At 37.5% G+C, this 16,000-nt stretch overlaps 1 protein-coding gene across 5 annotated transcripts in view; it reads left to right on the top strand.

Annotated features, from left to right (window-relative positions):
• Positions 1–16,000, top strand: part of CFAP44 (cilia and flagella associated protein 44) — a 161,625-nt gene that overhangs the window by 6,243 nt on the left and 139,382 nt on the right. For 3 of the 5 annotated variants that reach the window (XM_047875515.1, XM_047875511.1, XM_047875512.1), the window contains exons 2-6: positions 943–1,047; positions 5,670–5,822; positions 6,356–6,515; positions 10,358–10,520; positions 15,088–15,190. In XM_047875515.1, coding sequence (XP_047731471.1) covers positions 948–1,047; positions 5,670–5,822; positions 6,356–6,515; positions 10,358–10,520; positions 15,088–15,190 — 679 coding nt within the window. In that variant the 5' untranslated portion in view covers positions 943–947. The other 2 variants (XM_047875514.1, XM_047875513.1) reach the window with 2 other exon arrangements.

Consider the following 16,000-nt stretch of genomic DNA (forward strand, 5'->3'; position numbering starts at 1 on the left):
TGCAACAGAGAGCACAGGGAAAACCTGCTTTGCCACTCCCCTCCTTAAAACCTTAAGGTGGCTTTCAGTAGCTATAGAAATAAGTTCTAAACTTCTTAGCAAAAGCTTAAAGATAGTTCTACAATCTGCTACCGACTTCCTCCTCACCGTCCATTTCACTCTCCCACTCTACAACAGATTGCTTTCAGCCCTTCATAGACACAACCCTCTCTCTGAACTTCCCCCTGCCTAAAACACTCTTTCCAATCTGTGCCTGGTCAGCCTTTACTCACCACCTCTTCCTTAACCCCAGGATACGATTTAATCATCTGGCTAGGCATGCCTACAGGACCCTATTCTTCCCTTTTTGTAGCACTGATTGCATTTTAATTGCTCATTTAATATCTTTCTTTCTAAACAACAAGTTCCACAAAGTTAGAAATCACATCTCTAGTTCAGTACTGTAATTTAGTGCCTACTGTAAGACTTGATACATAGCAGGTGCCCTGAACAAATGTTTTTTAATTAAAATTAATTAGTAACACCAGGGGGATTAAATGATGGGAAGAGGAAATGGAGGGATGAGCCAAAAAAATAAATAAAATAAAAAAAAAAACAAAAAAACCCCACAAAAAACAGGTGGCAGAGGTTTACCTTTAATGATGGAATATTCTGAGGAAACATGGACTGGCGTGACATTTCACTGTGGACTTCTGAAAAACCAGAGGGAACCATGGTAAGTTTGCCTAGAGAAAGGGACTAGCTGACTATATTCTGCCATTCTGCAGGTCTCTGCTGGCTGCTCTCCGTCCTGCTGGTGAAGTCATCTCAGATACTGTGCAAGCATAGTGATCAACACACATGGTATTTGGTGCTTGTGGAATTTGTTAGGTGAGAAATATCTGTAAAGGACTTTTATTTTATAGCTGTGTCTCTTTCTTTGTCTCAATTTTGTGCTTACAGGGGAAATGAAGGAACCAGGTGATCAGGACACTGATGGGGGGAAATTAGATGGATCAAAGAGTGATGGAAGGCAGTCTCAGAGCTCCTCTAAATCTGCATCAAGATGTAAGTAAAGTATAATATACCCTTGGGCTTTTACTAAATTTAGGTAAAACCATTTTTAAAGAGTTTTTAAGTTTATACAACAGAAATGGTTTACTTGTTTCGTTCTATTGTTAAATTCTAAGTTCTTTAAGAGGGCAGAGACTGTGTTTTAATCATTTAATCTCCAGAGCCTGACACATAGAAGTTACTATCATCTCTGTGTTGATAATGATCTCTCTGCAAATCTGGTCTTGCTCTCTCCTGTGAGTCTTTACTGAACTTTTCTAATACAGTATAGTAGAAAGAGCTGGACTTTAGGTTTGAGGCCTGGGTCTACCACTTAGAGACACTTGATCTGGAATAAATTATTTTACCTCTTTGAGCCTCAATTTTCTCACCCATTAAGATGATAATTGTGAGTAGTTTGAGGATTAAATTGGATAACATATGTAGAAGAATATCATATACTGCAAATAAAACAGAAATACCCTGATACCAAAACCAGACAAAGACATTACAGAAGAAGAAAACTGCAGACCAGTTTCCCTGATGAAACTAGATGTGAAAATCCTCAACAAAATATTAGCAAACCACATTCAGTAATCCCTTAGAAGAATCATTCACCAGGATCAAGTGGGATTTATTCTCAGGATGTAAGGATGATTCAATATTTGCAAATCAATTAACGTGATACATCATATTAACAAAATGAAGGATGAAAATCATATGAATACCTTAATAGATGCAAGAAAGCATTTGACATCCAGAAGCCAACATCTTTCAACAAAATGGGCTTAGAGAGAACATACCTCCACATAATAGAGGCCATGTATGAAAAAAATCTATGGCTAACATCATATTCAATGGTGAAAAACTGAGAGCTTTTCCTGTAAGATCAGGAACAGGATGAGGATGTCCACTCTCTCCTCTTTTATTCAACATAGTACTGGAAGTCCTAGCCACAGAAATTATACAAGAAAAAGAAATAAGACACATCTATATTGGTAAGGAAGAACTCAAATGGTCACTATTTGCAGATAACATGATACTATACATAGAAAGCCCTAAAGATTTCACAAAAAAACTTTTAGAAGTAAAAAATGAATTCAGTAAAGTGGCAGGATGAAAAATTAATACCCAGAAATCAATTGTGTTTCTATATACTAATAATAAAATAGTAGAGAAATTAAGAAAATAGTCCCATTTACAAGTACACCAAAAAGAATAAAATACCTAGGAATAAACTTAACCAAGAAGGTAAAAGACCTGTACTCTGATAAGTATAAAACATTGATGAAAGAAATTGACGAAAACTCCAACAAAAGGAAAGATATGCCAGACTCTTGGATTGAAAGAATTAATATTGTTTAAATGTCTACATTATCCAAAACATTTTATAGATTCAATGCAATTGCTATCAAAATACCAACAGCATTTTTCACAGAACTAGAACAAAAAATACTAAAATTTGTAAGGAACCACAAAAGACCTTGAATTGTCAAATCAATCTTGAAAAGAAGAAAGCTGGAGGTATCACAATTCCATATTTCAAGATATACTACAGTAATCAAAACAGTATGTTACTGCCACCAAAATAAACACATAGATTAATGGAACAGAATAGAGACCAGATATAAACCCATGCTTTTATGGTCAATTAATCTGTGATAAGGGCAGCAAGGATAGACAATGGGGAAAACACAGTCTTTTCAACAAATGGTGCCAGGAAAACTGGACAGCTACATGCAAAAGAAGGAAACTATACCACTTTCACTTTCTTACACCATACAAAAAAATGAACTCAAAATGGATTAAAGACCTAAATGTGAGACCTCAAACAATAAAACTCCCAAAAGAAAATAGAGACAGTAATTTCTTTGACATCAGCCATGGCAACGTTTTTCTAGGTATGTCTCCTAAGGCAAGGGAGACAAAAGCAAAAATAAACTATTGGGACTATATCAAAATAAAAAACTTTTGCAGAGCAAAGGACACCATCAAGAAAATCAAAAGGCAACCCACTGAATGGGAGAAGATATTTGCAAATGATATATCCAATAAAGGGTTAATTTCTGAAATATATAAAGAACTTTACAACTTAACACAAAAAAAACCCAAAACAACCTGAAGACCTGAATATTTTTCCAAAGAAGGTGTACAGATAGCCAACAGATACATGAAAAGATGCTCAATATCACTCATCACGAAGGAAATGCAAATCAAAACCACAACGAGATAGCTCCTCACACCTGTCAGAATGGCTAGACGCAAAAAGATAAGAAACAAGTGTTGGCAAGGATGTGGAGAAAAAGGAAGACTTGTGCACTGTTGGTAGAAACATAAATTGGTACAGCTACTGTGGAAAACACTATGGAGATTCTCTCTACGGAGATTCTCAAAAATTAAGAATTGAAATACTTATGATCCAATAATTCTACTACTGGGTATTTACCCAAAGAAACCAAAAATACTAATTTGAAAAGATCTATGCATGCCTATGTTTATTGCAGAATCATTTACAATAGCCAAGATATGGAAGCAACCCAAGTGTCCATTGATAGAGGAATAGATAGAGAAGATGTGATACACACACACACACACACACACACACTCACACACACACACACTGGAATATTACTCAGTCATAAAAAGATGAGATCTTGCCATTTACAACAACATGGATGGACCTAGGGGGTATAATGCCAAATGAAATAAGTTAGAGAAAAACAAAGATCATATGGTTTCATTTATATGTGAAATCTGAAAAGAAAACAAATGAATAAACAAAAAGAAGAATCAGGTGATCATATGATTACTATAGCTACAAGGTATAATTTAATGTCTTATTTAAATCTTATGAATTTGAATGTTTTTAACACTAACTTTTCCCAGTAAGGTCCATTATGAAACCAGAAAGTAAATGAATAAATAAAAAGCAGAATCAGACCTATAAATATTGAGAACAAACTGATGGTTGCCAGAAGGGAAGTGGGTGGAGAATGGGCAAAATGGGTGAAGTGGAGTGGGAGATACAGGCTTTCAGTTTTGGAATGAATAAGTCACAGGAATAAGTCACAAAAGGCATAGAATAAGGAATACAGTCAATGATACTGTAATGGCATTGTATGGTGACAGATGGTAGCTATATTTGTGATGAGCATAATATATAAAATTGTTGAATCACTTTGTTGTACACCTGAAACTAATGTAACACTGTATGTCAACTATACTAAAAAAAATAGAATAAAATGTGAGGAATTGTGTAAAAGAATTTTTTAAAAATGGCTTGCTCTTTCTGACAGGGCATCATGGTGTTAGGTGTCATAGGGGAGTCTTGACTTTTGTAGCTCTAATCCTAAATATAGTTTCAGAAATATAATTTTGATTATTCAACTAGAGGAGACCAGGTCCTGGGGAAATCAATTCATTCACAAAATTGACATTACACTATTTCAATGTATCTGAGACACATCTGGTAAATCCCTAATTTCTCCATATCATGTTTTATTTGAGGTGTTTATCTCCTCTTGCTTGGACTCAAGCCTTTCTGTTCAAGTCTCTCTCCATACCACCACTATAATTATCTTTCCAAAAAACATGGTTATATCACTGTCTTTAAAACTGTTAGTCTGCTTCTTTCTTGATTTTCCATTTCCACTTTTCTCCACTCCCTAATTTCTGACCCAGGATTGTCTACCTTTTGGTGTCCAGTCCTTTGCAGCATTTTCCTAGATGGATGGATTTAATAATAATGACCCTTTGTCTAGCACTGCCTCAGGATCTTCCCTTCTATGTCAGATCCTTACAGGGGATGGCCTGTCAAGTGTGGCCTGACCTTGCACTCAGCTCATAAATTAGTTCATATATTGTGGTTCTTAGTATCCCAAATGATAACCTGAAGTAATTTGCTGGTATCCTGAAACCGTTTTTCTTGGTCCTGTGAGAAGAGGTATCTCTTCTGGTTTGGCCACACTCCTGATAGCTCCCCCATGCACGCTTTTTTTTTTTTTTTTTTTTTTTGCCTGGAGACCTGAACCTGTTCTCGGGCTTGCTAAAATATGAGCAACTTCTTACCCTTTGGAATTCTCATGCAGAGTGAACCAGTTTCTGGGTTGTCCACTAAGTAGAGAGATTGAAGTTGACTCTTCCCATACTCAACAAGAGGTAGAGTTTCTCCATTTGGTAATAGAATGATTTTGGTTTTGCTAATTTTCTCTATTGTTTGCTTGCCTTTTATTTGATTGGCTCTTGCTTTTATTTTTATTATTTCTATGACTTCTATTTTCTTTTTTGCTTTTTCTAGATTCTTGAGGTCTGAGTTTTGACTTTTCTTCTTTTCTTATATGTACAAAAACTATAAATTTCCCTCTAACCATAGCCTTAGCTGCATCCCACAAATTTGGATATGTTATATTTTAATTATCACTTAGTTTAAAATATTTTTAAATTTCTTTGTTGGTTTCTCCTTGATCCACACATTATTTTTAAATGTTTGATTTCCAAATATTTGTAGGTTTTCCAGATCTTATCACAGTTTATTTTTAATTTACTTCTGTTGTGATCAGAAAATATGAGCTACTTTGGAAATAAGGAAATGTTGAATTCAAGATTTAGAAATTATTAAAACAAATTACTTTTAATAGCTGCTATGAAAGAGGATTACAAACTTTTAGAAGATGCCACACAAGAAACATTTACCGAAGGGAGAGAATCACATTTAGGCGATGATCATTCTATGGAACAATTGGAAGGAAGTTCAAGTTCATTTCAAGATGACTATGTGGAGAGCATTGGAGGTAAGTGTTATTAGTTTCCTATCTGTAATTGTCACTGTTTTAAAGACAAATTGCCCAAAATGAACAGTTATAAATCCATAGAAATAAAAATTTTCAGGATATTTTGCAGTGATAAAAGTAAGAGCTTGGAACATATTCTAATAGGGTAGCATCTCTGGAGCTGTAGATTACATTTCTGAGGATCACATACAGGACTCTCATACTTGGTTTTCTGGGGGTTGGATGATCTCAGGAGTGCTCTACCCCAGATTAGTGAATTATAACTCTCCCTTGGAACTGACTGGGAGTTGCTGTTTGAGACTGCAAAACCATGACCAGAGTTTAGCATTCACCCTTTGTTGATTTCTCTTCCTCCCAAGCACAGAGCCATGTTGGTTCCTCTTCCCATGCTCACTGGTGGGTAGCATCCCATGTTCAGCCACTTGTAGTACTGCTAGAGTATTGCGGGGTAGGTATATTCCTCCTGTCTTTGTGAAATACAATTTTAGGACTCACCAGATGCTCTTTTTAGTTAAAATATTTTATTTTTTTAGAATCTCGGTATATGGAAACCCCAGCTCCAGACTCAGAAAGGGCAGAGGAGGAAGTTAAGAAGAAAATATCAGAAAGCTTCTTCTATGATTATGCAGAGCTGATTTCGATGCCTTTTGTGACTCCGGATTCGAACATACCACTGGATCTTCTCACACTTGTGTATCCACTCCAGTTACATATGTATAATTTTTGGATTTCAACTTCTTAGGTCAGGGATCGGCAAACTGTAGCCCATGGACCAAATCTGCCTCCGGTCTATTTTTCTAAATAAAGTTTTATTGGAACACAGCAATTCTCACTCATTTTCATTTTGTCTGTGGCTGCCATCACACTACAAGGGCAGAATTAAGTAGTTATAACAGAAGTCACCTGGTCCACAAAGCCTAGAATATTTACTATCTGGCCCTTTACAGAAAAAGTTTGCCGATCCCTGTCTTAGGTAATTCTAGGAAGCTTGGCCCTTAGAGAAGCTGAGATAGAAATACGGGACCTTAATTTAAACTAACCTTTTGTTGATGCTAAATAACCATAAAGAGAAATGATACTTTTCTGGCTGTTCTCTCATGAGACATGATGTAAAGGAGATCAAAAGGCCTCTTATCCTGGTTTACATCCTCTACCAGGCTGGCATCCCTTTCTCAATGCCTACCAAGTTAAAATCATTGATTTCTTAAAACACTGATCCAATTGTCAGACATTAGTACTTACACATTATTTATCAGATGAGTATCAGAGAAGACAACCCTGAGGAAATAAGGCACAAAATAACACACTTTAATTGGTCTGGAGAATAAGAGTTCATGAAGAATTGTAAAGGTGGGGATGATTAACAAGGGGATTTAGGGTTTGCTGTCACTGTATGATGTTAGGTTTGTAAGGTGGTTAGTTAGGAAAATATTTCCATTAATGCTCTTGGCTAGCAGTTTGGTATGCCTGCCTTCAGATGACCATATGGTCTGAAACACTGACTGGCCTGTTATAAAAGTGTGCTTAAAGAGGAGGGTGGTGTACTCACTGACTCAGTTTTGCTTTTCATATAAAAATAGAACAAGTTATTAGAGTTTCTGTTTCAATCCCAGGTGTAACTAGAACTAATTCGCCTTGAATCTTATAACCTGGAATTTTCTCTTTTGAGGACTTCTTTTGTATATGTCATCTTTGGACAAGTTGCTGATAGAAGTTATGCTGTTGCCTTCCTTCTAGCCTATTTGTTTCAAATGAGGTGGTTTAGCAGTCACCTGGAAGATTTTCCTGAAATACACATGCTCTGATACCTTTCCTGGACCAACTGCATCATTTCTGTGTGTAGAGGGACTTGGGCACACGTAGTCTGAAAAAGTTTAGCAAGTACTTTTGATTGTGTTGCCTTCTCCCAGCCCCCAACACTGGAGACTTATTGCTCCAGGATACAGGGATCTCTGTATTAGAGAGATATGCTGCGATTCCAGATAAAAGAGTCAGAGTGACCTTGACTTTTGACTCAATATATGAATTACCTCTACTGATGCTGGATGAGTGGCTGTATCTGCTATAGACTTTTCATGAACACTTTCAAAGCCAAGGAAGTCACAAATTCTGGATAGCTCACATTATTAGCTGTTGCAGGCCTTGAATCAAAAGCTGCCTCTCTGGAACATCTTGCATTAGACAGTTCTACTCTCCAGGGTTGGAACAAATATGATCTCTATTTCTTGTGGGAAGCTCCAAGGAGAAGTTAGCTGTCATGTATCCCCTACACAATCCTTTATACTTTATTAATTCAATTGAGTCAACTTCAGTTTCAAAGTTCAGTGTCTTATAAGTCAAGAAATGTGTCATGTATTACGTATTACCTAAACCATAGCATAATTTATACAAGATGTATTTAAACACGATTTTAAAGTGAGGGTCCTAGATGCTCATGAACAGACAGTGAAGGCCCTGGGTCTCAGATAGGAAGTTAAGAAAATGCAAACCAGAAGACAGGATGGGATAAAGCAGAAAGGAGTTGAAGGTATAGCAGAACACAATTTAACATCTTCAAAGCTCTGGTTAGGGGATCTGCTGTCGTCTGGGGTTAAAAGAGAAGGATCAGACTCTAGTTATACATTAATTAATTCATTAATTAATGCATCCAAGAAATGTTTATTGAATGCCTCATAGGCTCAAGACACTGCACTAGGCATTCTAGGAAGTAGAGATGAGCTATGAGAAGAAGCAGGTTGTAATTTGGAGGGGGAGAGTTTGGGAAGTTACAGTCTCACCCATTCTGCATTTGAAAGGGCCTTTGATCAGAACAGCAGCAGGTAAAAGGGAGTCCTACTCTACCTTGAAATTAGAGATGTTAATACCAGATAAGTGATTCCCAACTGTCACCCAAGACAGTGAAGAGATGGTAGCCCATTTCTACTCTCAGTTATTGACACACTATTAGCCCTCCAAGTGTTACACTGGCACTGGGAAAAGAGGAAGGAAGAGGAGGAAAGAAAGGTGAGAGCAGCAGTTTGGGGAAAGGGAAAAGGAAGGTAGGTGAAACTTCCTGCCCATACCAGGAAGATAAGGAACATGTGGATCCCATTCTTTGTTTGTAAGGAGGCCTCAGTACCCATGAGGTCTGAATAGCTTCATCAAAATCTTTGGATCACATGTTCATTTGCATTTCTTTTTTTTTTAAGTTTTAAGTTTGTTTGTTTATTTATTTATTTAGAGAAAGAGCATGAATAGGAGAGGAGCAGAGAGAGAGAGGGAGAGAGAGAGAATCTCAAGCAGGCTGTCCTCACTGCCAGTGTGGAGCCTGACATGGGGCTCAAACCCACAAACTGTGAGATCATGACCTGAGCTGAAATTGAGAGACGCTTAATTGACTGAGTCACCCAGGAATTATATATAAAAATTAATGTTAGGTGTTCGTGTCTTTAGTGAGTTGATAAAATTCCCTTTTCTTGAACAGATAAAAAAGCCCTGAAATATTCTGTCTCTTTTTCAATTTAACTCTTAGACAATGAGGTAGGTATAGTTATGTATAGTTGGTTAATAGTTTGTATATACCTCACAATTCAAATTGCATTAATTAAAATTTTCTCCTTTTTTACATTCTATATATTCTTGTTAATAATTCTACATAGTTTTTTCTCTAAAAATATCCACTTACAAATAAAAATAATCCTCTAAAATCAGAATTTATTTTTTTAAACAAGGGCAAGAAATAAAGATTTCTCCAATGATCCTTTAACTTTTGTGTTCAACAGTGAACTCTTAGAAAATAAGAAACCATCTACTTAAGATATACTATGTAATATGTTTCTTTTGCAAACTATAATGTTTTGATAGATGAACCTCATTTAACTTACTTATTACATTTATATCTTAGGTTATATTAATTTGAACTTGAACTTGAATTAATTTGAACAATGTACATTTAAAAGATGTCTTATAAAAACTTTGATTATTTTAACCTTTATTTTGAATTAGTGCAGATTTACTGTATAGCATTAATATGCACACACACACACACTCATCTATACACCTATACATATTAATGCACTCAGAAAGGAAATGTTAGCATATTTATTATATATACTTATATACCATATACTATTTAGTCCATTTTCATAATTCATATGAATTAAATTTCAATTATATTTATGTAGATTTATTATAATATGTAATATTACTGGTGTTTCAGGATTTCAAAATGTGTCAGAATTTTAAACAGCTGGTCTTTCAACATCAAGAGGCCTTTTTGATACTTTTACTTTTATAAAATTAATCTGCTTTCAGGATTTTCCTGGGAAAATTAAAATATTGACTAAATCAGAGTATGAGGATTTTCACGTAATTTGAAAGCAAGGTTGCATTAGTGATAAATAAAAAACTCTGAGTTTCAAAGTAAAATGCAACTACTTCAACACTGAGCCTTTATTGAAGGGCACAGAGTTTAAAAACATATTTATTACATTGCTTTTCCTGTCTCTAGAATGGTTACTTTGTGTCACTTCTTTTCCTTAACAATATTCCCTCAGTCATTCCTTTGGTTATGACTGTAGAAAGCGGGCCAACCTAAAACTTCTGGACAGCAGTACTGTGATGTACATAGCTGGGAACCAGCTGATCCTTTTGAATTTGAAAACCAAGGAACAGATCTACCTGCGAAGTAGCAGTGGTAGAGGAATTGGTGTTATTGGGGTACGCTGTTAGCGACTTCAGAAAAAATTCCATCCTTTTGTTTGTTTCTTCTGTGGACCAGCCAGGCTGTTAGATGCCAATACCATGGGCAGGATGCCACAATTACAGGAGATGCAATTCTAAGGCATTTTCAAGTCAACAATTGCAACCACTCCATTCACTGACATTGTCTCTGTGCAGTATCATACTATCATGTTAATAATACTATCATTTTACCAATACTTATGTTGCAGATAAGGACACTGGGGCTAATAGAGGGTAAGTGGCTTCCCACAGTCGTGAAGTTTTTTCATATTAATGCTATGTTGCTATTCTGCAAAAATACTCAAATGAGTGGCACAGATGATAATTCAAATAATAAATAGAGATAAGTGCCAGATAAGATATAAGTATATAGTTGCACATTAAGAGATCAAGTATAGATTGTATGTTCAATAATTTTGAGCAGTTGACAGAAGGACTTGTATGTGATTTGAGGCTGTCTCTTCCTTCCTCTTCAGGTGCCTGTCTCCATCAGTCACCTTTTTTCTTGTACCTTCAGCCTCTACTTCCTTAGGGTTTTCATCCTCAGCATTAAAGCACACTAAATCAACTTGTTCTCACCTTAAAAGTCTCCTCTCTAACCATGTATTCTCTTTACACTGACTTTTGATCTTCCCTTCAAAGCCAAGCTTCTGCTGTCTTTTTCCCCACAACCGCACTGAAATTGCCCTTACTAAAGTGACCAATGGCCCTGAATAGCCAAATCTGAAGAATGCCTTTCTAACTGTATCTTATCTGACCTCTCAATAGCAATTGGCCCCATGATTGCGCTTTTATCTTGATGACCTTTTGCTTTTTGCTCTGATCCTTAAAAGTAGGTGATCCTTAAAAGTCCCTAGATCTTCTCTCACCAATAACAGCCTGAGAAGCACATCTTGGTGTCTTTAGAGTCATGAGAGGGCACCTGTTCAGATTAGGCTGTGTGAGACACGGAGAGGAGGAGAAATATGCAGGATTTGGGGCTCATACAAGCTACGCTTCCGTAGCAGACAAAGGGTTTTTAGAAGGATCATGAACCAAATAGAAGTCTGCCCTGCTCTTGCCCTGCCTATCAGGTGTGAGCAGCCCATTCAGAACTAGAAGGTGCAGGGGTGACATCACCGTACCCTGTGGAGGTGGAGGGTTTCTGGCAGAAAGGCTGATGCAGCTCCAACAGAGAGACTGGGCCAAGCTAGCAGGGAGTAGTGGGAAATGCTCTTGAGTAGACTAGATGGTAGGGTAGCTTACCTGGTAGGATATTTAGATTAGAAGTGGAGGTGAGTGGAGAGGTTTGGAAGATTCTTGCTCTGAGAAGCGAAGCAGGAAGATGAACGGGAATGGAGAAGGTAAGGAAAATCAGAGATCCACAAATAGAACTTAGACTGGCTATGGAAACAGGAAATGGTGCGATGGAAGGGTGAAGGAGAGTCTCATGTTTCTGTCTTCCTTGATCATCTATGTATATATAGCAGGTGTAAATAGTAAAGTCCCCCTGTCCTCAGCAAGAATTTATTATACTACATTGTGAGTCCAACACTAACTCAGAACATGCAGGGATTTAAGTGAAGAAGTGTTCGTGACCTCTATGAATTCAAAGAGTTCAAAATCCATCCAAAGAGACAGGACTCATATAAAAAAGCAGAAAAACCAAAAAACTAGAGGCATAAAAGTACATGATCCTGTGGCACCAGCTGTGTGCAAACACAGGCCTAGCATTAGGGTCACAGGTTCCATGGAGGGAAGTCAGTCAGGGGCCACTCTGAGGTGTCCTGAGCCCTGAGGTCCACATCATCTGCAGAGTACGGAGAAACGGGGAACTATCACTTGTTTTTCTATCACTTTACGGCCAATAGTAGTTTTGAAGTTTCTATTTTGTTATACAATAAGTTGGCCCGAGGTCAGTAGTTAGAGGTGTATTGTGGTCAAGAATGTTAATCCTAATCCTCATCCCCGCCTGGACTCTGGGCAGTTGTATGTCCACAGGGACTTTTCTCGGAGTGTGTGAAGCCTGGATAGTGGTGGGGATTTTCCTCAACTGGCCTTGTCGGTTCATTCTTTCTGAAACAGTTATCTATTGTGGATGAGAAGCACTCTCGCAAGGCAATGGGAAATCTGTGAGAAATGTGTTCTGGGGCATATCAACTGTCAGAAAAGATAGGGTGAATCTGTATGTTGAGTATAAAGTAAATGACTCATTAGTTCCTAATAATAATTAGTTCCTAATAATATTAGTTCCTAATAATTAGTTCCTTATTAGTTCCCCACTAAAAATAAAACACCAAACTCAACCCCACAGAGCTTCTGATCTGAAAGGGCTGAAACTTTTTCCCTTACTATAGGCAAGATGCAGAAGAGCAAAAGATTTGCCCGAATTCTCATTCAGATTTCTGCGACCACATATCCTATACAATATTCTCCCATAAATAGGCATCTAGAAAAACATATACCTTAATACATTTCCCCCTAAGTTCTTGGTAGCTACTGTTTTTAATTTTTTTTTAAAGATTTGTTTTTAAAAAGAGAGAGCGAGTGGGGCAGGGGCAGAAAGGGAGACAGAATCCCAAGCAGGCTCTGTGCTGTCAGTGCAGAGTCTGATGTAAGGCTTGAATTCACGAACTGTGAGATCATGACCTGAACTGAAATCAAGAGTCGGCATTTTAACCAACTGAGCCACCCAAGTGCCCCAGTAGCCACTGTTTTTTTAGTTCCACTTTCTTTTTGGCTCCAACACCTGGCTTGAATCCTACCTCTCACATTTGCCAGCTGTATGACTTCAAGTTACTTAGCCTCTCTGTGCCTATTTCCCATTGGTAAGATGGGAATGATAATGGTATTTGAACTCACCAGGTTGATGTAAAATTTAAGGGGATTAATTCATATAAAGCTTAAACAGTGTCTGGCATATAATAAGCACCCAACAAATGTTGGTTATTCTCTCACTGAGTGTCCATCCTATAAACCCAAGCCTTGTTTCAAGCTGAAGGGATGGGTGTTTATTTGACTGGAAGAATAAAAGACCAGTTGTCAGTAAGAAGACAGCTTATATAGGTCTTTTGGCCCCATGTGTGGAGAGAAGAATGTTATCTTGGGTACCAGAATTTAGAGTGCAATCCTCTAAGGGAAGCTCCTGGCCCCTAGGTATAAAATCAGGAGTTGCAAAATGGTAAGTGAAAATAAGATTCTTTTAAAATCTATTTATTTGTTTATTTATTTATTTTGAGAGAGACTACACAAGCGGGGGGGGGGGGCAGAGAGAGGGAGAGAGAGAGAGAGGGAGAGAGAGAGAATCCCAAACAGGCTCCGCACTGTCAGCACAGAGCCTGATGCAGGGCTCAGACTCACAAACCATGAGATAATGACTTGAGCCTAAACCAAGAGTTGCATGCTTAATCGACTGAGCCACCTGGCACCCCTGAAAATAGAATTTTATAAAGCACAATATGTGTCTTAAATAGTTTGTTTTCAAAACAGCCTATTTTTATTTTTAGGCTATCCATTTACTCTTCCTGCACATTGGCTTACCAATGAACAAAACTAACAAGAATAAACATACACTTCACAATTCATACGGCTGTCATTCGAAATGCTAAGCAAATAGTTTATCCACAAATATTTACTATTTTTTTCCTCTGCATCTGGCTTGGAAATATAGTATCTTTCTCACTTTTAGTAAGTTTATATCCATTTGTGGTAAATTTGTCCAAGGTGAAATTTTTTAAACTGAGATGGAACCTACTCTGGAAACATGAGTTTTTCTGTACAAAAATTTTGGTTGATTTATTTATGCAGTGTAAACAATTCATCTAACTTGGTTGTTCTCAAAGAGTGATTCCCAAGCCGGCAGCATCAGCATCACCTGGAACTTGTTAGAGATGTAAATGCAAATTTTGGGGCCCCCCTGGCCCTCAAGTACTGAGTCGGGAACTCTGGTGCTAGGGCTTACCCTCTGTGCCTTCACGAGCCCTCCCTGTGGTTCCCACACACTCTAATGATTGAGAACCACTGTTCTAGCTCTCCTGATGGCAGTTAAAATAATTGCAGATGTAGAGATGACTTTATTAACAAAAGCAAAACTTAAAATGAATACTTGTAAAGTCTTCAGTTTAAATCACATCCGTTACCAAGTATGTATCAGATGCCCATTTTTTTTTTTTTTTTTTTTTTTTTTTTTTTTTTTTTTTTTTTTTTTTAGTTTTCTGTTGGAGTGGATCCTAATAAATGATAAAATCACAGGGGCGCCTGGGTGGCGCAGTCGGTTAAGCGTCCGACTTCAGCCAGGTCATGATCTCGTGGTCCGTGAGTTCGAGCCTCGGGTCGGGCTCTGGGCTGATGGCTCAGAGCCTGGAGCCTGTTTCCGATTCTGTGTCTCCCTCTCTCTCTGCCCCTCCCCCGTTCATGCTCTGTCTCTCTCTGTCCCAAAAATAAATAAACGTTGAAAAAAAAATTTTTTTTAAAAAAAATGATAAAATCACAGATACTGCATTAATAGGGCTATCTATAAGAAAATCTTCCTTTTATTATTTAAGTGAGATTTTACTTTTTATAGGTTCATCCTGATAAAACTTACTTCACTGTCGCTGAAAAAGGAGTTTTCCCAAAGATTATCATCTATGAATATCCTTCTTTGAGGCCCTACAGAATCCTTCAAGGTGAGCCCACTACAACTTTTGAAATATTCCATGTTCAAGGTTAATGATATTCAGGGTCTTCCAGAGAAACCGAACTAGGAGGAGACAGAAGAGAGATTTGTTTAAAGGACTTGCCTCGTGTACTTATGGGAGCTGGCAGGTCTGAAGTTTGTAGGGCAGGCTGGCAGGCTGGACGTTCTTGGGCAGGGGTTGATGCTACATGTTCAGGTAGAATTTCTTCTTCCTCAGGGAAACTTCAGTTTTGACTTTTAAGGACTTTCAACTGATTGAGGCCCACCCAGATTGAAATAACCTCACATAAAATTAATCACCACCATTTTCGTGTAATTTTGTTTTCCATATAATTAATTTTAGTAGTTAGTTTTTTAAAAAGACTGCTTTTTGGAGCAGTTTCAGATTTATAGTAAAGTTAAGGGGAAGGTTCAGAGATCTCCCATATCCCTCCTCCCCACACACATGCATAGCTTTCCCCATTATCAACATCACTCACCAGGTACATCATTTACTGAAGATCAGTCTACATTAGCACATCATAATCACCCAAAGTCTACAGTGTCCCTTGGGGTTTACTCCTAGTGTTGTATTCTATGGGTTTAGATAAATGTATAATGATGTATATGCATCAGTATATCATACAGTGTATTTTCACTGTCATAAAATTCCTCTGTGTCCTGCCTATTCATAACTGTCCCCACCTTGGCCACCACTGATCTTTTTATTGTCTCCCCAGTTTTGCCTTTTCCAGAATGTCATAGAGTTGGAATCATACAGTACGTAGGCTTCGCAGATTGACTTCTTTCACTTAGTAAT

The sequence above is a fragment of the Prionailurus viverrinus genome, chromosome C2 (genome assembly GCF_022837055.1).
Source record: "Prionailurus viverrinus isolate Anna chromosome C2, UM_Priviv_1.0, whole genome shotgun sequence".
In the NCBI taxonomy this organism is placed as follows: domain Eukaryota; kingdom Metazoa; phylum Chordata; class Mammalia; order Carnivora; family Felidae; genus Prionailurus; species Prionailurus viverrinus.